The sequence below is a fragment of the Jaculus jaculus genome, chromosome 16 (genome assembly GCF_020740685.1).
Source record: "Jaculus jaculus isolate mJacJac1 chromosome 16, mJacJac1.mat.Y.cur, whole genome shotgun sequence".
Taxonomy (NCBI): domain Eukaryota; kingdom Metazoa; phylum Chordata; class Mammalia; order Rodentia; family Dipodidae; genus Jaculus; species Jaculus jaculus.
In genome coordinates this window covers 25265489-25288854 of record NC_059117.1, presented here as the reverse complement: position 1 = coordinate 25288854, position 23366 = coordinate 25265489, and the positions used below count along the sequence as shown (strand labels likewise).

The 23366-nt window shown below is 40.7% G+C and overlaps 1 protein-coding gene across 5 annotated transcripts in view; it reads left to right on the top strand.

Annotated features, from left to right (window-relative positions):
- Positions 1-23366, top strand: part of Dock4 (dedicator of cytokinesis 4) — a 478789-nt gene that overhangs the window by 382699 nt on the left and 72724 nt on the right. For all 5 annotated transcript variants that reach the window (XM_045135544.1, XM_045135547.1, XM_045135546.1 and 2 more), the window contains exons 28-30: positions 9738-9813; positions 12057-12157; positions 12536-12594. In XM_045135544.1, coding sequence (XP_044991479.1) covers positions 9738-9813; positions 12057-12157; positions 12536-12594 — 236 coding nt within the window. The remainder of the gene's footprint in view (positions 1-9737; positions 9814-12056; positions 12158-12535; positions 12595-23366) is intronic.

The following is a 23366-nucleotide window of genomic DNA, read 5'->3' as shown; positions in this document are numbered from 1 at the left end:
TGGGCGTTGGCTGGTGGCTGACAGTCCGGCTTTATTCATGGATCCGTGGTGGGCACAAATGAGATGCCCATCAAGCTGGGACCTGCTGTGTCTGTGTGTCTTCCTCCCTCCCCAAGTGTCCCCTCCTGTCTCTGCTCACCTGTCAATTCAAACTCCAATTCAAATTATGAAAGCATATACCATGTGTCATGCTTTATAGACAGATATAGTGCAGAAATAAGCTTTCAGTTACTTGGCTTTCTTATTGATAGAAAAACCTATTTTTGACCTGGGAATGTTGTTACACACCTGTAATCACAGTACTAAGGAGGCTGAGACAGGAGGATTATGAGTTTGAGGCAAGCCCCCACAGGAAGGAAGAGAGAATGGAGTGGGGGAGAGAGAAGGGAAGGTTGGTTTCTGAAATATGTTAATATTTTCAATAGTAATATTTTCAGTATTTTAAAGAGCATACACTGGAAAAATATACTTCACTTGAAGCAATTTATAGAAATTATATCATCTTTAAAGTTCATACCTTAAGTATTTTTAATTTTTTTCTTTTATTTTTTATTGTGGACACACTTAGTATAGATACATCACGTGTTGGTACCATCCTTTCCCTCGCCCCTGCCCCATTTCGCTGGGGGCCCTCCTCAGTGGGGTTGTAGATACTCCCCGTGGGGTGGTGGGCTGTGTTATGGGAGTAGCAGTTGCTGGGGAGAGGCAATGCCTCTGGGCATGATGTCTCAACCTATGGTTCTTAAACTATTCTGCCCCCTCTTCCAGAAAATTCCCTGAACCATAGTGGGTGTGTTTTAAGTCTACTTCAGTGATGAGCTCTTAGGAGCCTCTGGATCTCAGGGTCTGTCTCCTTCACCCTGGTGCTGATTGTCCGGCTCACCATGGAAGCAGCACTCTTGCTCATCTCCCCAATTCCTTTGTGATGTCAGCAGTGACTTGGATGAGATACAAGGGGTAGTTTATCTCCTCTGGTCTTGCTACCTGCTGAAAAAGATCAGACTTTCCAGAAGCCAGCGTAGTTTAAATGGGATAAGCTTAATTAATTGAGGGAGAGTTTGATGAATGTAACCCCTCTTTTAGCCAAAGCTTAGTGGGAGCTTGACAGTGGAGAGCATAATCTTTGTCTCCACAGGATCCTGATCTGGTTCCCGATTTCAGATATGGGTTCCTTTACACTGAGTGGATCTCTTAGCCAATCAGGAAGCTATTGGTTTCCCACTGAGGCTGTGTGCCCCTATTGCACTGGTGTGTACATCTTGTTAGGGTGTTTCCTTCTGAGTAGCTTAGATCCCTGGTTGCTCAAATCTTTGTTGGCCATTTTCCCCCAGTCTCATGTAGTGCTTTCCAGCACTGGACGGGCTAACTGTCTGGGGCTGGGCTCTCTTCTTGATTCCAGCCAGGTTTCTCTGTTCTGTGCCAGCAGCATATAATATCATCAGCAATAGGGTCTTACCTCAGGCAGGTAGTCAAGTGCTTTGACAGAAGCCTGTCTTGTTTTAGGGGACCTCATAGGTCTCTCCAATCAGCGCTCATTGTGGGTAGCAACTTTCTTAGATAAACATTTCATCAGGGCCTCTAAGAGAGTCACATTAGCCTAAGCCTCTGCCTTCATTAACCAGTTTGAATGCTTCATCATGTCCAGTTGATAGCAGCTAGCTGAGAAGTCACTGTTGCCCTACCCGTGAATTCAAAACTAAAGAGCACATCCCTCCCAGTGAATGCCCCTTTATGAGCTGGACCTTTATTCCTGGTCTCAAGAGAGCTAAGTGCCTTTACCCTGCACCCTTAGCTGAACTGTCTTAAATCCTGTCACTGCTCTGCTTTATGTCAAGTACTCTACCAGCATCTTGAAGGGCGATAGAAGGCAGAACATCAGTTCATGATGTTTTCAGAGGCCCCGTGAGGGCTCATCTCTGTGATGCTAGCACTCGGGATGGTGAGACAGGAGCATTTCGATGAGTTCAAGACCATTCTGAGATAGATAGTGAGTTCAAAGCCAGCCTAAGGTACAGAATCTTACCTTATGTCAAAAAGGTAAAAGAAACAAACAAGATACTGCTACATCCAAGTACTGCAGTAACTGCAGGAGAGGCAGTTAGAGCTAAGTGATCAAGGCTGGAGCTCTGCCTTCAGGGCATAGCCTGTAGCTAGGATGGAAAGCCCTGGAAATGAATGCAAGCTCCCAAGAAGAAAGCAGGGCACCCTACATTTAAAGGTCAGACAATGAGGCACCACGCAGTAAAGGAGCCTGAGATGTCAGGTGCCTGCCTACAATGAAACACCTGTCAAGGAGGGCTTTCAAGGAATCGCTAGAGCTGTTGAAAGTATTGTGGACCAACACTTAGCCCTGGGATTTGGCACTGTGGTAGATGTTGGTGACCTTAATAAGTACAGTCTCAGTGGAGTGGCGGAGATAAATTAGAGTGAATTTGAGAGTAGATAGGAGTGAAGGATACTGAAAACAGTAATTACAGGCAGCTTTTGAAGAGTCTGGCTAAAAAAAGAGAATAGAAAATAGTACAGTATCTGGAAGGAGTTATGAAGACTAAGACTTGTTGAAAAATAGGGGATATTATAGCATTTTTATTTTGTAGTAAGAATGACCCAGTAAATAAATACAGAAACATTAAAGATGCCAAGGAAAACGAGTAAACGAAGGAATGGGCTCTGTGGGTCTGTAAGCAAAGGTGAGTTTGGATGGATTACTGTTGTGTGGGGCAGTCCTGGTCCACAGTGAACACGTCCCAGAAGCTCAGTGTACTGTGCAGGTATGTAGTGAGGTCAGCTCCCATTGCCGGAGTGAGACTTTTCTCCATGAAGACGCTTACCACACTTAGAACAGCACTGATCTCGTGCATGCCGGGGCATTGACAGCTGTGATGCCCTTTGAAGCTGAGGGAATCTGTTGAGTCCCCACTAATACAACTAGGATGGGATGGGTTTTGATTTTATTAAGGCTTGTTATATTCAAATATATTTTATTTTCTTTCTTTCTTTCTTCCCTTCTTTCTTTCTTTCTTTCTTTCTTTCTTTCTTTCTTTCTTTCTTTCTTTCTTTCTTTCTTTCTTTCTTTCTTTGAGAGAGAGAGAGAATAGGCAGGGCCTCCAGATGCAAACAAACTCCAGATGCATGCACTCCCTTGTGCATCTAGCCTTCATGGGTCCTGGAGAATCGAACCAGGATCCTTTGGCTTTGTAGGCAAATGCTTTAACTACTAAGCCACCTCTCCAGCCCCTTGGGTTTTTGTTTTTTGGTTTTTCGAGGTAGGGTTTCACTCTAGCTCAGGCTGACCTGGAATTCACTATGTAGTCTCAGGGTGTCCTCAAACTCATGGCAATCCTTCTACCTCTGCCTCCCAAGTGCTGGCATTAAAGGCGTGCACCACCATGCCCAGCTAAGGCTTGTTATCTTTATAAAGTGTAGGAAGACTAATAAGTGAGGAAGAGAGGGGCAGGATACTGAGTTAGTGGGAGTCTATGTTACTAAAATTTTCAGGTCAATTTAAATATCTATTGTAAAAACTTATGCAAGAGTGATTTGAGCATTCCATCTCTTGGTGAGTTGTGAGAAGTTGGTAGGGAGACTAGATACCTGAAGGAAAGGTTCTCTTCAGGTTTTGGCCAAATAGGACTGATCAAGGGGCTCCTTGCAAAGTACTGGTCAGGAGAGCTTCAACATTGACACAATTCAAGCCTGTCACCATCCTCACCCAGTGTGCATGCTACAGTGGCAATAGGCAGGGTCACGTCTTTCCTAGTGTCCTGCCTGAGCTGACTCCATGACCTCTCCACCTGAGTCATCTTGCCCAAGTTCAGTTTGTGCTGGTGTGGTATAGCACAAGCTCAGAGGCTGGTTAGGCATGCTGAAGTTCCAGAAAGCCCAGCCTAGATAGGTTCCCTTGATGATGGTCCAGGATCCTCACCTGTCCTAGGTGATTTCTGTGGTCCTCTATTATTAACCCACCAGGTTACAGGACAGTGAGACTGCAGGCTTATGTCTTCCTGGTGGTTCAGTGTGTGTCAACAGTGACACCCAGCTGGTCCTCCAGGGTTCCTCCCAGTCCACATATGGATTTTGGAGATGGGCTTCTGCTTCTGCAGACTTTCCAGGTTGGAGCAGTTTTGGAAAGAACAGCCGACAGGAGATGTGTTTTCTCTGGGGTAGGGAGAAAAACAGCGAGGGGTTGATAGGAGGTAATTTCTAAGTTGCAGAATGAGGTCAGAACTGAAGGATCCTGCAGCACTCACTTCTATACCCTGTGCAGCGGCTCCCTTTTCTTAAATAGATTTTATCATTCCGTGACCATGGAGACCATGACTGTCAAAAGTGACCCTTGTGCCTGCATGCATGTGGCAGACTCAGTAACTTGACCATTTCTGGCAGCAGATTGCAAACCTTTCTTGGCTACTGAATTGGAACATTTGAGATTTGAAGTACCCCCATGTTCACAAATTGAGTCATAAGGAAAAGAATGAAACCTGCAGAGCCACATGGCTTTAAATAAATTGGAACAAGTGGAGAAAGTCCTTCGACTCCACAGTCACCCACCACATTGGAGTAATAAAGTATAAATGTGTTTAGCCAGCCTGGGGACCTTTGTTTGAGGAAACTGACTCAGTGCTGGGTTACCATACCATAGAAAGGCCTGGCAACTGCATATGTGATGTGGATGAAAGTGATAGCGTAAATGGAAAGCACTTGAAGTACAGACCTTCTGAGATCTTCTAGCCTTGAGAAGTTTGTTTTATTATTTATATACTTATTTATTTTGTTTTTTTGAGGTAGGGTCTCACTCTTAACTCATACTGACATGGAATTTACTAGGTAGTCTCAGGGTAGCCTTGAACCCACAGCAATCCCCCTACTCCTGCTTCTCCAAATGCTAGGATGAAAGGCGTGCACCATCATGCCTGGCAAGAAGTTTAGTTTTTTGTTTGTTTGTTTTGTTTTTCTTTATTCAGTATGTACATACTCATTGTGTAAACAGCACTTGCTGGTACCATCATTAGCCTCCTGCCTGTCCTCCCCCTTCCGAAGGGACCCTCTTCATTGGGGGATGTGGGTCATGCTTTGTGGGGGTAGCCATCGGTTATTGGGAAGAGGCAATGTCTCTGTGTATAATGTCCCAACTTGTGGCTCTAACAATCTTTCCTTCCCCTCTTCTGTGAATTTCCCTGAACCATGTTGGATTCATTTTAGGTCTACTTCAGTGATGAGGTCTGGGGAGCCTCTGCATCTCTGGATCTCTGATTTGGTAGGAGTTGAGTGTTCTCTGTGTCTATCTCCTTCACCCTTGTGCTGGTACCAGGTTCACCAAGAAAACAGCACTCTTGCTCATTTCTGCAATTACTCTATGGTTTCAGCTGGGGCCCTGGTGAGGTGCAATGGACTGATTCTCTCCTCAGGTTCTCTATCTATATGAAAAAGAGAAGCAGAATTCCCAATGGAGAGTGAAGTCAGCACCAGATAAATGGGATAACCATTAATATTTTAGAGATAATTTAATAGGTGTAGGCCCTCTTATAGCCCAAGATTGGTGGGAGCTTGATTGTGGAGACTGAACTCATTTTTTGGATATGATTCTGACTTCTTTCCCAGTTCCAACTATAGATTCCCTTCCACTGAATAGATCTGTCAGCCAAATCAAGAGCAGTTGGTTACCCATCATGGCTGTGTGCCACTATTGCACTTGTGTGAGCATAAAGTCAAGTTGTTTGCTGCTGAGAAGCTCAGATCACAAGTTGCTTGGGCAGATGTTGGCCATTTTCCCCCAGTTCCTCATGTAGAACCTCCTGGCACTAGACAAGCTAACTGATGACTGACTGAATTTCAAATTCCAGCCAGGTCTCTCCATGTCCTATACCAATAGCATGTGGTATCTTTGGCAGTAAGATCTTACCATTAACCTTTGGTGGGCAATCAAGTGCTCTGTGTTAAGTCTGTATTCTTTTGGGAAAACTTGTAGGTCCCTCTGATCAATAGCTCATTATGGATGTTAACATCCTGGTACTGGGAGTTACAAGCCAGCACCAAGGGAAAAGAAGGAAGAAAAAGATAAGTAATATAAAGAGAGAGAGAAAGAAAGAAACAGGAGAAGATTAAGGTTAGTCTTCATCATACCCTCTCCAGGGCCTTTTGATTTAGGTGTTCCCTCTAAGGACCTGATGAAGGTTCAACCTTTTAGTCTGTCAGGATATAGGATTTAATGGTACCAGTTCCATTTGGTTCCAATTTTGTGCCCCCATACCTTTACCCTCCACTCCTGCCCCACCTTCCTATTGTCTGGTTCTCAAGATACCTATTAGGTATGTCAGCATCTTGGGCAGATCCATGTTAGAAGCCACAGATGAGTGAGACCATGTGACGATTGTCCTTCTGTGATTGGGTGAGTTTGCTGAGAATGATCTGTTCTAAGTTCAAGCATTTTTCTTCAAATTTCATTGTGTCATTTTTCCTTACTGCTGTGTAGAATTCCATCATGTAGATATACCACATCTTGGTTATCCATTCGTCTAATGATGGACATTTGGGTTGATTCCAGTTCTTACCTATTATGAATTGAGCCACTATAAACATGGTTGAGCAAATCTCTTTGAACTGAGGCATGGAACTTTTAGAGTAAATGCCCAGTAAGGGAATAACTGGGTCTGTGGGTAACTCTATAGTCAACCATTTTAGGAGTCTCCATATTGCTTTCCATAGTGGTTGTACCATCTTACATTCCCACTAGCAGTGAATGAGGGTTCCTGTTTCTCCACATCCTCACCAGCATTTATTTTCATTTGATTTTTATTTTTTTTATTTATTTTTTTTTTTAATTTTTATTAACATTTTCCATGATTATAAAATATATCCCATGGTAATTCCCTCCCTCCCCACCCCCACACTTTCCCATTTGAAATTCCATTCTCCATCATATTACCTCCCCATTACAATCATTGTAATTACATATATACAATATCAACCTATTAAGTATCCTCCTCCCTTGATTTTTAAATGTTTGCTATCCTTACTGGGGTAAGGTGGAATCTCATAATTGTTTTAATTTGCATTTCCCTGATGATTATGGATATTGAACATTTTCTTAACTATGTGTTTGCCATTTATATTTCTTCCTCTGAGAACTCCCTGTTCAATTCTCTGCCCATTTTGTGAGTGGGTTGTTTGATTTTTTTTTTTTATTGTTTAGGTTTTTGTGTTCTTTGTAGATTCTAGAAATTAGGCCTCTGTTGGTTGTATAGCTGGCAAAAATTTTCTCCCATGCTGTGGGTAATCTATTGGCTCTGCTTATTATATGTTTGTCTGTGAAACAATTCAACTTCGTGAGATCCCAATGGCTGAGTGATTGTTTAATTTCCTGAGTTACTGGGGTTTTGTTCAGGAAGTTTTTTCCCACTCCTACATCGTGAAAAGTTCATCCTATTTTTTCTTCCAGTAGTAGCAGAGTTTCTGATCTTATATTGAGGTCTTTGATCCATTTGGACTTGATTATTATGCATGCCAAGATGTGTGGCTCTAGTTTCATTTTCCTGCACATGGTTATCCACTTTGTCCAGCACCATTTGTCAGCTCCTTCCTAAGGCCAGTTGTCCAAAATTCCAGACAGATCCAGTTTCACTGGTAGTAGAGGTTCATATTTCTGAGCAACAATGCAAGGTAGAGTTGTGGCCTGGAAGGTGGTTTTCTATGTAAAGCGCAGTTGTAGTGACCCTTTATCTATTTCTCCATTGAACACCAAAGCAGAAAGTTTATACTTACACTGCCTTTAAGAACACAATTTTTTCTGGGTTGGGAAGATAGCTCAATTGGTCAGGTGCTTGCATTGCAAGCATGAGGGCCTGAGTTCAGTCCCTAGAAATCGAGCATGATAGCATGGGCTTGCAATCCCAGTGCTGGGGAAATAGAGCCAGGTAGATTTTGGGGGCCTACTGGACAGGTAGTTTATCTACTTGGCAAGAACCAGGCTAATTAGAGACACTCTCAAAAAAAAGAAAAAAGAATACAGAATTTTCTTTTTGTGTTTTTCTTGGGGCATGGGTAGTATTTGTTTTGAGACTGGGAATTGAACCCAGAGCCTTTCAAATGCTAAGCAGATGCTCAATCACTTTTCTTTACTGAACTTTAATAAACAGGAATCTTCTGGATGCTAAGTGAAGATCTACTTCCTCATGTGGTCACAGGCCCTCTTGTGATATTTAGTTTCATAGAGTAAGATTTGAGGGAACTCTCTTAGGAACTCAGTGATTTTTTTCACGTTGTTTTTACTGGTGTCTATGGAGAGTGACCCCTTTACACAGATGCCAATGATTTATCTCTTGGTTGTAAAATTCACTGATGCTATGTGCTATTTGAGGAGCTAAAAACAAAACAAAACAGAAAACCAAATGAATCCTCAATCTCATGAAATTTTTGTGTACTTTCATAGCAAGATTCTTTGAAAAGTACAGAGACTTGTACAAAACACATGCCCATGTGACACGGGACACATTTAAGGCGGAGCAGATGCCTGTGAAATGTGGTTTTTTTTTTTTTTTTTGGAAGTATTTTCTTTTGAAACTGCCCATCCAACCCCTTAGACTTGTTAACATTTGCCTGCCTCACAAGAAGAAACGATTGTGAACTTTTTGACATATGATAAAGATAATGAACAATTATGTCTTTTAAGGGTTATCATTATTCTTCTAGTTGATGAATATTCCTCTAATTTGAATTTTGCATGGTAGCATAACCAAGGAGTGAAGTTGGTGAGATGTTTTGTGCTCCTTCTCTTCACTTTACCGAGGGCCATTCTACTGCCTGCTTCAAGTCTGAGTCTCATGCTGCAAACAGGACCATCATCAGTTCCTAATACTGTGTTATGCTTGTATTTCAGAAAAGGCCAAAGAAGTTTTACATAGCAACCATTCATATATTGGTGCTTGCTTTGTAGTAGCTAAGGTGATGGTTCCTCTTCTTTCAGAATTAATCACTTGGAAACATATTCAGATTTTATTTTATACTCCATGGCTATGAAAATGAGTCAATTTTGTATGAATGAGGAGCTCTAGAAGTAGAGAAGAATGAGCACTAAACCCTTCTTTCTTAATTTCTCATGCATGGTACTTAAGGGTTTGTTTATATAGGGCTCTCAGTTAGGCCTTCCCCATGTTCCCTAGTTCTGGGGCGATGTCCGTCATTGGAGGGGCTGTGATGCCATCTGGTTTCCACAGGCTAGTTCCAGGTTACAGACCATCTTACAGTAATTGATCATTTGCTGGTGATCTTTGCCCAGAGTATGACTACCTTGCTTAGGTTTTACATCCTGTCTAGAACCTCAAGTCGGGGAGAAGAGAGAGAAGGTATCTAATGTATCTAATGCACAATGCATTCTATCATTGTATCCTTTCCATTTCTTCTGCAGGCTCCATGTCACCCATGATAATCAAACTCAGAATATTATGTGAATTAAATCATCTTGCTTTATTCAGAAATTGATAAAAACATTATGAGACATCAAGCTATGGATGTCTTTCTGTCTGGATCATTGGAAGCCATAAAACTTTCTGTAGATCATTTTACAAAACAAATTGACTTCAGTAATAGATTTCTGGGTTTTTGTAGCTTTTTACATGCCTTTTTTTAATCATCTCACATTGGTACACATTAAAGGAATCTTCTTTTATCATAGGTGCTTTTTATGAAGTTACTTTCACTAATATGAGATTTTGACTCAAATGTATTCTTTTTATCACTAGTGTTATTATTACAACAGTTTTATACCTCTCAGATGCACTTCGTAAGAACTTCTTAAATGAAAACTTTGATTATAAGGTAAGTGTCTATTGGAAGACTTGCTTGGGCTCTAGCATTCATGTTGTATTTTAGAAAGTTAACTGATTTGTTTTCTTGGGCTGAATTAGTTTTAACTGTGAATAATAGTAGAATGGTTAGAATAGTTTTTATTATATTTGCAAGCATGTTAAAGTTATTACAATGTTTATCAGCCTGGTGAGAATCTTAGTGCTTGAAAAAGGGCCTTAATTGTTAATATGATTTTTAAATTCCTTATTGACATCTTCTATACTTACAGACAATAAACCATGATATTTCCCTCCCCTCTCCCACTTTTCCCTTCACAACTTTGCTCACCATCATATCCCCTCCCTCTCTTTGTTAGTCTCCCTTTTATTTTGACATCATCGTCTTTTTCTCCTATTATGAGGGTCTTATGAAGGTGTTGCTAGGCACTGCAAGGTCATGGATATTGAGGCCAATTTCTGTCTGTACAGTTGCATTGTAAGGAGTGGTACCCTTCCTTTGGCTCTTTCTTTCTGCCACCTCTTCTGCAATGGATGCTGAGCCTTGGAGGGTGTGATAGAGATGTTTCAGTGCTGGACACTTCTCCATCACTTCTTCACAGAACTATGTTGCCTTTTGGGTCACCTCAGTGGGCAACGCCATCTGAAGAGTGAAGCTTCTCTAACCAAAAGTGAAAGTAGCATTAATATATGAATATGAACATTAAGTGTAGTGCTTACAGGGCAGTTTGGTGAGAATAACATATGCATTTAGCCAGACAAAAGCAGGCTTTATACCCCTAAGGCTCATGACCTCCCCTGCCATAGGCTTTAATATAAGTTTTAATTCTTGTTCTTCTGTTTGAATCCAAGGCAGTGACAAAGGAAATTTAATCTATAATATTTGTTTTATACTTTTTAAAAATATAATGTATATAAAGAAAAGCATGCAAAATAAGCACTCCTTTCTCTTCTCATTTTCTGGAATGAGTTAATGACAAGATGTGAAATATTTGTACTGATTCTTTCAGTCAGGGTTCTCTGTCCATGAGTAATATGCTGTGGGTACCTACCCATTCTTGATTAGTTTTTCAAATGGGAAATGACCCTGAATAAACAAAGGTACCTGTTATGGCTTCCCTTTTCAATGATGTTTCTCTTTTGGCATCTTTGCTTCCTGTTAGTTGAGTAACTTGTTTCATTTTAAACACTTAGTAATATTTCATTATTGGATAACTAGAAGATACAAAAGGCACAAATACAATGAAAATTTAATGGTTACCTATTCCTCTGTATCATACATATGTTGTGTCAAATTTTCACAGTCAAGCTTCTGCTCTTTCAGAAGTTCTTTTTGTTTATTTGAACACACTCAAGACCTTGTTCATGCATACTAGGCAAGTACTGTACTGCCGAGCTACAGCCGAAGCCCTCTGCCTGTCCATATTTGCTTTTCCACTACTTTATTCTTACGCTCTTTGTGTACATTTTTCTAAAGTTAAGCTTGGCATATTCCCCTATTATTTCTTTGGATAAATATTTTTCATGGTGTTTTGCATGAGGTTTTCTCATATTCCTTTTTTTGATGGTTAGAGCCTTGACTAATATTCTTGGTCATATTTCTTCAAGTTTTTTGTCTTTAATTTTACATGTGATCTGTGGAGACATAGTTTCCTTCCATTTTGCCACACATTTCTTTGCTAAGAATTTTTATTCTGACGTATTTCTGAGTCTCTATTTGGTGTAAGAAAACTTAGACACCAAAGATTTGTCTGGCCAGGGAATTTTGAAATGCTGACTGTATTTAAAGCAATTAGCACATCTAAAGAAGTAGACGCCTTTCTCACAGTTACACGTAAAATGGAGCTCCAAAATGAATTCATGCAGCAATCAGGAAGCCCTTCCTTTCTCGGCCTTTCTGAAATACTGAGATGCGTTATTGACGAAACAAAAATATTTTCCAGTTAGTGTATACCAGCAAGCTCATGGAATCTGGAATTCATATTTGAAGCAATGTCTAAATAATTTAGAAAATAATTCTTTAGTTTTGTTACCTCACTATAGAAAAATTCAAGCATATATTGTATAAGTAGAGAGAATAGTTTAATGATTCCCCCTGTATTCACATCCAGCTTTAACGGCTGTCTTGTCTTAGCCAGTCTTATTTGAACTTCCTCATCCACTTAACACTTTTTAAACAAATGCAAGATACAGTATCACTTCACTCGGAAATACTTTGTAACACCACAGTACTTAAATATCTTATTCTCCTTTTAGATCTGGGATTCCTACTTTTACCTTGCAGTCATTTTTATAAACCAGTTGTGTCTGCAGCTGGAGATGTTCACACCATCCAAAAAGAAAAAGGTGTTAGAAAAGTAAGTACTAATATATAATCAGCTAAGAAATGTTTAGTCCAAATGATTCACAAATCAGAGTGCTCACTGCTGGAAATTGCAAATGCTGAAGCAAATTTTGAAGAAATTTTTTAAAGAGAGAGTTTACTGTTTTGAACTTATTTGCACTTTTTGGGTCCTGGGTTTTGAGGATGCAAAATTCTTAAAGTATGAGACAGATCCATTTTAATAAAATGTGTGGAGATTTGACTTAGAAGCACCCAGACATAAACATTAAAAACTTTAACTAAAAGCACACTGCCTTTAAATACAGAACAATAGATTATATTCTAAAGAAACAGAAGAACTTCACTTCTCGTAAGGTTTTGTATCAATTTTGCCTTTTCTGTTCTGTTTCAGGTATGGTGACATGCGGGTAACAATGGGTTGTGAAATTTTCAGCATGTGGCAAAACTTAGGTAAGTGACCAGAAGAGAAGCCACCTGCGTCCTGCAGCTCAACATTTACTTTGACACGTGCAGATGAAGAGAGGTTTGCTAGGGACAGCATTTGAAACCAAGTGTCCAAATCAATCAAGACAACTTTAGAAAGTAATTGACATCTTGGCATTGGATAAGGTTACAACTCTAAATTGGTGTCTGTCTGAAAACAAAACTTTGTGTCTTTCATTATTGATGATAATATGTATTTATTTATTTTGTTTTTTTGAGGTAGGGTCTCACTCTGGTCCAGGCTGACCTGGAATTAACTCTGTAGTCTCAGGGTGGCCTTGAACTCAAGGTGATCCTCCTACCTCTGCCTCCCAAGTGCTGGGATTAAAGGTGTGCGCCACCACGCCTGGCTATTGATGATAATTTTTAGAACCTAGTATCACTGGAATGATGCACATGTTATCTAGCAGTGAGCTAACCTTTGAGAATTTGGGACTAAAAAACACAAAATCTCTAGAACTTGGGGGATTTTTTTGTTTGTTTTTTGGGTTTTTTGAGGTAGGATCTCAACTCTAGCTCAGGCTGACCTGAAACTCACTCTGTAGTCAGTCTCAGGCTGGCCTTGAACTCACAATGACCCTCCTACCTCTGCCTACCAAGTAGTGGGATTAAAGGTATACACCACTATGCCCAGCTAAAATTTTCAGAATTCTATATGGTACCACAAATCATCATAACAAGTTTAGATTACAGTTTATGAAACACTGACCTAAGCATCACCACTCAAAAAACAAACAAACAAAAAAACCCTTTCAACCATTGACCTGTGCCATAGAGAGTGTAGCCAAAGAGCTTTAAAAGCATCTGCAGTTCTTAAGGGCCTGTTAGACCCAATTTCGTTAATCTGCCACAGCACATAAAGCATATTATCCCCACAAATTGATGGCACTGGTCTGGTTGCACTGAAAAGAGTAATATTTGGGAAATGAATTGTTTTAAATTCATTGACATAGGACCTCTTTCTAGAGGTTCATAACATTTAATTTGGTATATTAACTTTGCAAGTTTTAATGTTCATTTGTTCATTAACTATTATTACATTTTAATTCCTCCCTATGATTCATTCAATGGATTGGCCTATTTGAGTTGAATGTGCAGTGATTGGAAAGTACCTTCTCTCTTGGGCTTATGCAAGTACAACTTAAAGGTAGCAGAATTTGTTTTCTGTCAGTAAAAAGAAAACCATTATACTTTCTCTTGAATTCTTGTTACAGAGTGACTTTTGACCATGATATATAATAAAGTCCCTCAAATATATATAGCAGTTTAAGAGAGATGCATTACACATAAATGAAGCCGGTATTCTGTGCTTGTTGGTGATCTCATAAAAACAAAATGTGTTAGCATCTGGAAAAGCAGCTCCAATTATGAAAAGCCAGCCAGAGGAACTCACGATCCATCTTTAGATTCAGCACAAAAACAGCATGACGGTGCTCATCTGGAGAGGACTCTAAGTGTCCATGTTTGGCCAGTTGTTTGTGTCCTTGTTTGCTCAAAAGGAGATCAAGGACCTTGCAGCGTCTTTGGTGCAGCTGGCATTAATTTAGCATGCTATTTCCTAACGAACTCTGCATTGCACCGACGTGCTTCTCTGAGACCGTCCTGATGGGTTAGTTTGTTTTTCAGAGCCTAATGAAGAAATCAGGTCAGATTTGTTTGGGTGCCCAGAAGCTTAGAAAACTTGTCAAGGCTCCTTCTGGATACTTCTGAATGTTGCTGTGTGGTGGTCTCCACATAGCTCAACATCCCGCAGTGTGTTTAGGTTCTTGTCTCTTGGTCTGCTAAGCAAAGCAGCCACCCTTCATAAACGTTTCTATTTTGTCTATATGCAAAAGCAGAATTATTTCCACCTCCCTTGGGCTTGTGTTAAATTATTTCACTGTTTCCCTTAGAAATCAAGAAATTTTAGGAAATCTCTGGACATAGACCTCCTAATGAAACATTCCTTAAAACAGTAGAGCGCAGAGTAGGCCAGCGGTACCAACCTCACTTGGAGGCGTAGAAATGCACACTCTGTGACCCCACAGACCTTTGAAGCAGAATCTTAGGGTGAAGAGGTAGCAATCTGAATTTTTCAGAAGGTTCTAAGTACTTGACTAGAGATTAACAAGCACTGCTTTTGACATTTACCTCTTCCTTTGTTTCTCTAGCCCTAAAACTTGCTGCTTCTATATACCAGCTAAAATTGGAAAATGTTCATAAAAAGACACTAAAACCTCTCTTCCAATATACTTCACAAAATGATAAGAATTAAGTACTTAGTGTACTGCTTTGACACCCTGGCCTTTATACTAGTTAATTAGTCAAGAATATCAAAGTATGTTAGTTATAAAATATATTACTTTATAATGTCAGTGTATATTAGTTATAATATATAAAGTACATTGTAATATTGAAATGCAGTAGTAGGGCTGGAGAGGTGGCTTAGTGGTTAAACGCTTGCCTGTGAAGCCTAAGGACCCCAGTTCAAGGCTCAATTCCCCAGGACCCACATAAGCCATATGCACAAGGAGGTGCATGCATCTGGAGGTCGTTTGCAGTGGCTGGAGGGCATGGAGCGCCCATTTCCCCCTCCTTTCTCTCTCTGTCTGTTGTCTATGTCTCTTGCTCTCAAATAAACAAAAAGAAGCACTTCTTTAAAAAATAAAATGCAGTAGTTACCACTTATATGTACAAATATGGCATGTAAAAAATTTAAATATAAAGGGGAGTTTATAAGTTTTCACCTTTTAATGTACAGTCCACTAAATTCAAATTAACAAATTTCATGAAGTAAAGATGGCCCATACCTGTGAAGAGCTTAGTTTTAAAATCTTTTATTTTAAATGATTTGTCTGATCTACTTGGCAGGGGCAGGCTGACCAAGGCAAAGTTGTCATGCTTTAGTAGCACTAGTGAACTTTTATGATTCATAAACCATAGCCTCAAGACTTCTTAATAGGCCAAAGAGTACCTACTTTTAGAAAGTAAGCTGAGGGGAAAATATGCCTAGCACCAGTAAATGCATTTTGTCATTTGAAATGTTGCACTTGTTCGAATTTAGAATTACAAATTTTATTAGACAATACTTTAAAATGAGATTTTGACCATTGGTATCTACTTTAGATGTGTTGAATTCCTACATATGCTAGAAATGAGGTTTTTATTTTCTTATTCTTCTGGCATTGGGAAGAGGAGCAAAGCCCATGTAATTTAATGACCAGCCTGCTTTGAAACAGAAAGCTGAAGAATTTTCAGAGCCTACCATAATATCCCCCAATTTGCCTATGAGCAACTTTTGAAACCTAAAAATGCTTAAGTTTCCAGTACATTAGTCAGACTTTTCATCTGCGGTAAATGCCTGAAAGAAATCATTTAAAGAAGGAGCGAGTTATTTTGGCTCACTGTTTCAGAGGTTGCAGTTCAAATCTGTCTGGCGTCATTGTTTCTGGGCTTGCAGTGAGACAGAGCATCTTGGCGGAAGGGCAGGGAGCTCACAGCGTAGTGCCAGGCAGTAGATAGGAGGGTACGCCTCTGCTTGTACACTTCCTTCTTCCCTTGTAGTCCATCTAGGCCTCCAGCCTGTTGTTTCTGTCCACACGAAAGACCTTTCCCTTTTAACTAGTAATCTGTGAAAACAAACACACTCAGAGTTGTGTTTTAGAACTAATATCTTAGATATCTCCCAATAGAATCAAGTTAACCATCAAGTTTAATTATCGTGCAGTCTTGTTTTTGTTTTGCTTTTTATATCAAGGAAGGGACACACTGTTTAGACCAGGGCCCCCTGGAACTCAGGATCATCCTGTCTCCGCCCCTTGAGTGTACAATATTTCATAATTCTGAAATTTTTATAATATTTTATCAGTAGTATTAAATATGTTTTTAATGGCATCTCCACATAGAAAACTTAAATTTTTTTCCTGAATAAATATATAAATATTTAGGTCCCTTAGTATATATTGAGCCCACAAAATGGGGCAAACAAGTTCTAATTTCTTTCTCTTTCTCCTCTCAGTCTTGGATATTTTTAGTAGGCTGGGACAGAAGTGCCCATTTCACCTTAACAAAAGTGAATCTATTGGCTCTGTTACTGTATGCTTCTACTCCAAGAATGGAGGTCTGATGGAGAGCGTAGGAACCAAACCAGAAGGTTTTGTTGTCTGCAGACCTAATAGGACCCTGAAAATAAATAATGCATGACTTTTACTCTTGTGAGAAAGAGATGCCAGGCTCTTCCTAGAAGTTTTGAGTTGTGCCATATGTACCTAGTCCACATGGCATCAGACACATTCCCCCTACCTCATGATGAAACAGTGCATATATTGGGTATTTTAAAAAAAACATTTTTGTTTATTTGCAAGCAGAGAGAAACAGAAGAGAGACAGTCAGAGATAATGGGCACAACAGAGTCTCTGGCTACTGCAAATGGCTCCAGGTGCATGTGTTACTTTGTGTACCTGAATTTATTTGGGCACTGGGGCATTGAACCTGGGTCATTGGGCCTTGCAGGCAAGTGCCTTAACCACTGAGCAATCTCTAGCCCATCTTAGGTATTTTTAATTATGGTAAAATGCATATAAGGTTTGCCACCTTAACTGTTTCTCAGTGTGCAGCTGAGTGGTATTAAGTACCCTCACACCGTAATTCAGCCACCTCCACCACCCATCTCCATAACTATTTGTCTTGCAAAAGTTGAGTCACTATAACCACAAAACAAAAACTCCTCACCTTCCTTCCTGTAGCCCCTGGTGAGCACCATTCTCTCTCACACACACTCTCTCCCTCCGCCCCTCTGATTACCCTAAGTACTTCCCATAAGTGAAAAAGTACACATATGTCTGTATGTCCCTGACTTATTTCCCTTAACCAAATGGCCTCAAGTTCACCCATGTTGTCACACAGCTCAGAATTCCCTTCCTGTTTAAGGTTAAATTACCCTCTGTTGTGGCACACTTTCCTTCTCCTTGTGTGCACGTGGCATGCCTCCCTTCTCCTTGTATTTGAGAGCTTGGGCTGCTTCTAACTTTTGGCTGTTGCAAGTAATGCTGCTGTCCACATGGGTGGGCAAATGTCTCTTTGAGGCCCTGCTTTTTCTGGTCTTTGGGGTGTATGCCCAGAAATAGGATTTCTGGATTCTATCATAATTGTATTTTTTACTCTTTTGAGGAATTACTGTACTATTTTCCATAGCCCCTGTACCATTTTTCATTCATACCAACAAAGCACAAAGGTTCCAACGTCACCATATCCTAATAGATGTGAAGTGGTATCATACTGTGCTTTTGATAGCATAACTTCATTGGGAAGAATAAAGACCATCTGTGAGAATTGAATACCTTTTCTTACATGTGTTATTCCTCAGTATTTTTTTTTTTTTATGAATTGAAGGACTAAAAGCATTGTCAAAAGAAAGGGTATTGTGTCTTTTTGTGCCTACACCTGTAAGAATAGTCTGCAAAGAAAGAGGTTAGTCCTTAATACTGTGTCCCACCTTTGGCCTTTACCTTGCTGCAGGGTTAAGTTTTTCCTTTCTATTTTTAAAGGAACTCACATTCTTACTAAACATGAAGTGGGCTCTGTGTTCCACATTTGCAAACACAGCATCTTGTAACTGCTATAGAAAAATCAATACTTCCAGGCTGTTCCGTGTGTATAAATATAAAACCCCAACAGCCCAAGTAGCAGGTGCCCCAAATACCTCAAAACATGACCATGTGGCTGATGATTAGATGTGGGCAAGTATACTAACTCTGCGATTTAGAAAGAAATCACTTCAACGAAGTTTAGTCTGCTGTTGCTATACATAGCTCAAATTTTTGCTTTGCTGGTTCCGTGGGAATTAAATTTTCAATACTTGAAGATCCTGTGCAAGTTGACATAGATTCTGTGTTCACAAAGTGTGTTTTCAGCAAATCAGGAGGCTTTCAAGCCTCATTGCACAACGAAGATCCAGTGTGGCTGCTCTCTGACCTTCCTACTGTCGATAGAAAAAGGTGGCTAGAGCTGGGCATAGTGGCCCACGCCTTTAATCCCAGCACTCGGGAGGCAGACGTAGAGGATTGCCATAAGTTTGTGGCCAGCCTGAGGCTCCACAGTGAATTCCAGGTCAGCCTGGGCCAGAGTGAGACCCTACCTTGAAAAACTAAAAAAAGGAAAAGGAAAGAAAGAAAAGAAAATGTGCCTGTGCAGTATAGTACATGGGCCTCGTTTGGGTTGTGAGATAAAATTGTTAGAAATTACGTTTTAGGACTGTCAGGAAAATTTAATGTTGACTGGGTGTTAGTTTTGTTTTGAGAATTTTGTTTGGGTTTGTTAGGTATGATAAAGGTATTGTGATTCCACATTCATGAAATCTCCTCTTAAAGATGGCTAGTGTGTAAGTAGAATTACGTATCTCAGACATGCTTTAAAATTCTCTAGGGAAAAGAATTAGTTGGAATGTTAGTGAACCAAGATTACAAAAAACCCTGATAACTATGGAATCTAGGTGATGGCTATGTAGTGATTTGATTTAGTCTTCTTATTATTAATGGTATATTTGTGGAAATACTTTTAAAAGGAAGTAAATGAGGAGGCAAAATATATACATGGAAAAGATTTGTCTAAAAGAGATTCAAAATTCTCAAGAAAATAGTAATAGTAAGTAAAGTAAGTGCATCCTAAGGACCATCTCCATTAGAGAGGTCAAAGGTTGCCAGGCTCAGGAAAGATTAGAAAGCATGGTAGTACCCCAGTGGCTCTGGGTCTCATTCTGCCTCCTCACTATGGCAGGAAATGTCTAAAAGCCATTTATTTTGTATGCCTTCTTTGGCTTTTTCTCCTTTCCCCTACACACTTAGAATCTGTGCAGAGGTTTTATATTCATCAGCATGGCGGCAGAAGCAAGGTCCCTCCAGAGTTACTAGTCATATTCAAATGACTTTGCCTTGGCATGCTTAGTCCCTCCAGTGTGACACCATCCCCTAGGGCAGGGTCATGAGACAGGTGCCAACTCTGTTTGTTATTTACAATTTGCCAACATGATTAGAATCCCTGCCCCTTTTTTCTCCTTTTTCTTTTTTTCTTAATTTTTTAAATTAATTAATTAATTAATTTATTTATTTATTTATTTATTTATTTATTTATTTGGTTTTCTAAGGTAGGGTCTCACTCTAGCTCAGGCTGACCTGGAATTCACTATGTATTCTCAGGGTGGCCTCGAACTCTCGGCGATCCTCCTACCTTTGCCTCCCGAGTGCTGGGATTAAAGGCGTGCGCCCCCACGCCCAGCTAATATATTTATTTGAAAGATAGACATAGAGGAGGAAAAAAAGAAAGAGAGAGACTATAGGCATGCCAGAGACTCATGCTACTGCAAACAGCTCCAGATGTATATGCCACTTTGCACATCTGGCTTTACATGGAAACTGGGCAACTGAACCCAGGCCATCAAGCTTTACATGCAAGTGCCTTTAACCACTTGGCCATCTCTCCAGCCCCCTTTTTCTTTTTAATTCTCCTTTGCCAGGATGTCATGAATAAACAGTGTAGACTTCTACAAATGAAAATGTGCTTGAGTCCCGGATGCTTCTGCTTTTCGCCTTGACAAGGACAACTGAGGAAAGGAATTTCAAATGATAGCTTCAAATTATGTAGCCTGTTTGACGTGTGTGTGTTAGGAGGGTTGAAGAGAAAGATGAATTACTATTTCAGTGCATATTTTCCTCTTAAAGGATTCGTGTTTTGGAAGAAAATAAGCAAAGTTACAGTAATAGGTATGTTAAGGAAAACAAAAGTGATTTGGGAAATACAACCTTTGACCTGAGCCAAAAATAAAGGTAGGAATTCATGAGAAGCTATAAACTAAATTTCTTCCTTGTGCATAGTGGGTATGGATGATGAAAGATGGTGAAAAACAGTTGTTACCTTTAGGATCTCAACAAGACAGGAAGGAACTTTGTGGCTTTAGTGATGTAAAATAAAGGAAATTTCAGGTGGACAGGGCCCTGAGGATTGTATCTAGGGCTGGGTGGCAAAATATAGGAATGGAAAAGATTGAAACATGAGATGTTCAAAGCCCTTTGTGTAAGCACTTTGTCTAATTCACTATGAAACTTAACAAAAGCAAAACCAACATGGTTCCAAAATAGGCAGAAGGTCGTCTCCTGATAGTGTGAGGTCTCCATGAAGCACCTGATCCCAAGAATGAGGGGCCCTGGAATTCCATGTCTATGCCAGGTAAGGAAGAGGTTGGTAGCAGAAATCATGAAGGCCCCCATCTGGCAGGACACTTGGGACACAGGTCAAGAACATCTGGTCTTAGTTGCAGCAGGTGTCATAAAACCTTGGGGAAGCTTTGTTGACTGTGGTTAGGAAAGTTCTTGATACGAAGCTGTTGACATTGACACAGCGTCACGTTGCTGGGATGGACATTCAAACCAGGCACAATTTAGGGGAGGAAGGAATTTATTTCAAACTTACAGATCAAGGGAAGTTCCACCCAAAACAGAAAAGCTGCTTTCATACACCTGATCACAGAGGAAAAAACAGCCAGGCAGCAACAAATGAAAGCCACAGGTGCACAATCCGAAGCAACAGTGGGGACCCAGTCGTGGTGCCCTAGCTCAGGCCTCCCCGCACACCCTGTGGCTGGAATTCTGATCCACCTCCAGCACGCCTTAGGGCTGGACCCCAGGATCTGGCCCCAGTGACACCTATGGCACGGTGGCTGGAGACAAGCTTTAGTAAAACGCCTGAATCTATGAGAGACATACATTCAAACTACCATAGAAGCCCTCTGGATATCTTCAAGATAGGCCTTTAGGGAGACCTCCCAGATAGAGGGAATGCACGGGGATTTCAAGCTCCTGGACACAGAACTGTCTTCCTGGTCTCCAGGAGGTGTGTCCATTGGTGGTTTTGGTGTGTCAGAGGTCTCCTGGTTGCATTTGACAAAAGTCAAAGCAAAAACCTCCAAATTAGGTTTGAATTAAGAAACACATGGTCTCTTGTGGAACCTGGAAGGCCGCCAACAGACCTGACTTCAAGCATAAGCTTTCTAGAGAGAATATCCCAGCTCATCATTTCCTAGCTGTTCTTGGCTCTGGGTGCTAACCTTGGTCTCAGGCAGACTCCCTCTATTCAATAAAGAAATGTCTTCTGTAGTCTAAAGACTGTTTTAGAAAAGTCTTTCAGGGCCACAGATTGGCCTCACTGGGCCAGTAATGAGCTTGACCATCAAGGATGAAGTTGGTGTTTGGATAACACCCAGGTTAAAAACTTACTCCTGCCTAAGGCTGGAGTGGTAAATTAAGGACTCTCTCCCCTATTCCCAACCTTGTGGAATGACACGTGAAGAGTGTCCCCAAAGAACAGACAGCACATGTGACCACACACTCTAAACTGGGGGGGGGGGAGTAAATGGAGCTGGAGAGGTGGCTCAGTGGTTAAGGCGCTTTCCTACAAAGACCCTGGTTCAATTCCCCATAAAACCAGATGCCCAAAGTGGCTCATGCATCTGGAGTTTGTTTGCAGCGGCTGAAGACCCTGGCACACTCCTCCTCTCTCTCTCTTTCCTCTCTATCTCTGCTTGCAAACAAATAAATAAAAATAATCTTAAAAATATCCCTTTCCTTCCACCTAAGTTCTTTATTTATTTATTTATTTATTTATTTATTTATTTATTTATTTATTTATTTATTTATTGGCCTTTACCCCCTGGCAACTGAGGGGACAAGCTATCAGAACTGGATAGCCTCCTTTACCTTTTCTCTACCTTTTTTACCCTTTAATTCCCAAATGAATTTTGTACTTTTGTATTACTTTTTTGCCAAATGCAAAGGTCTGTGTTGGGTCCCATCCACAGGACATAGATTAAGGACTCACACTAGAGGTCAGCCTGTTTTGGTCCAAATGATGGGCACCCTGATCACAGTCTGAGTAACTTCCAGCAAGTTGTTGAAAGTCCCCGAGTTTCATTTCCTTTGTAAGTGGGAGGTAGTGATCCCACCTCCTGGAGTTGCCATGAGGAATACATGGAATTATATATGTGAACAGCTAGATCCGAGACCATCACCAAATGAATGCCTGCAAGTGCAGGCGGCCGTTACTGCTGAGTTCCCGTGCTCAGTCCCTTTGTTCCTCCCCGCTCTTGAAGGCCTTCCTGCGTCCATCCATGTCACCACTCTCCCGCCCTCTCTCTCCAGCGTGGACATCTTCTCGGCCTGCGTTTCTACACTCGGTTCTGTGTTACTTACTTCAGTGTCTTTCCCAAAATGACTTCATTCGCTCTGATGTTATCAAGCCTTGTATGTCATTGACAGTTCAGTAGATTGTCCACCCCAGCCCAGACCTTGTCCTGAGCTCCAGACCTGCTGGCTTTCTGCAGTTGCTGGTGGGTTAGTCATGTGAGAAGTGCCTCAAAAATTGCACCAGATGAGAGATAGCTTAAGCAGTTAAAGCACTTGCCTGCAAAACCAAAGGACTCAGGTTCGATTGCCCACAACCCATGTAAGCCAGATGCACAAAGAGGTGCGGATGTTTGGAGTTCATCTACAGTGGCTGGAGGTCCTGGCACACCCGTTTTCCACCCCCATGTCTCTCTTTTTCTACCTGCCTAATTCTTTCTGTATCAAATATATAAATAAATGAAATTTTTTAAAAAAAGAAAAAAGAAAGAATGGCAAAAAACATCTACTGGAAAAGCATAGTAGAACTGGAAAGGTTGCTTAGCTGTTAAGGTGCTTGTCTGCAAAGCCAAAGGACCCAGATTCAATTCC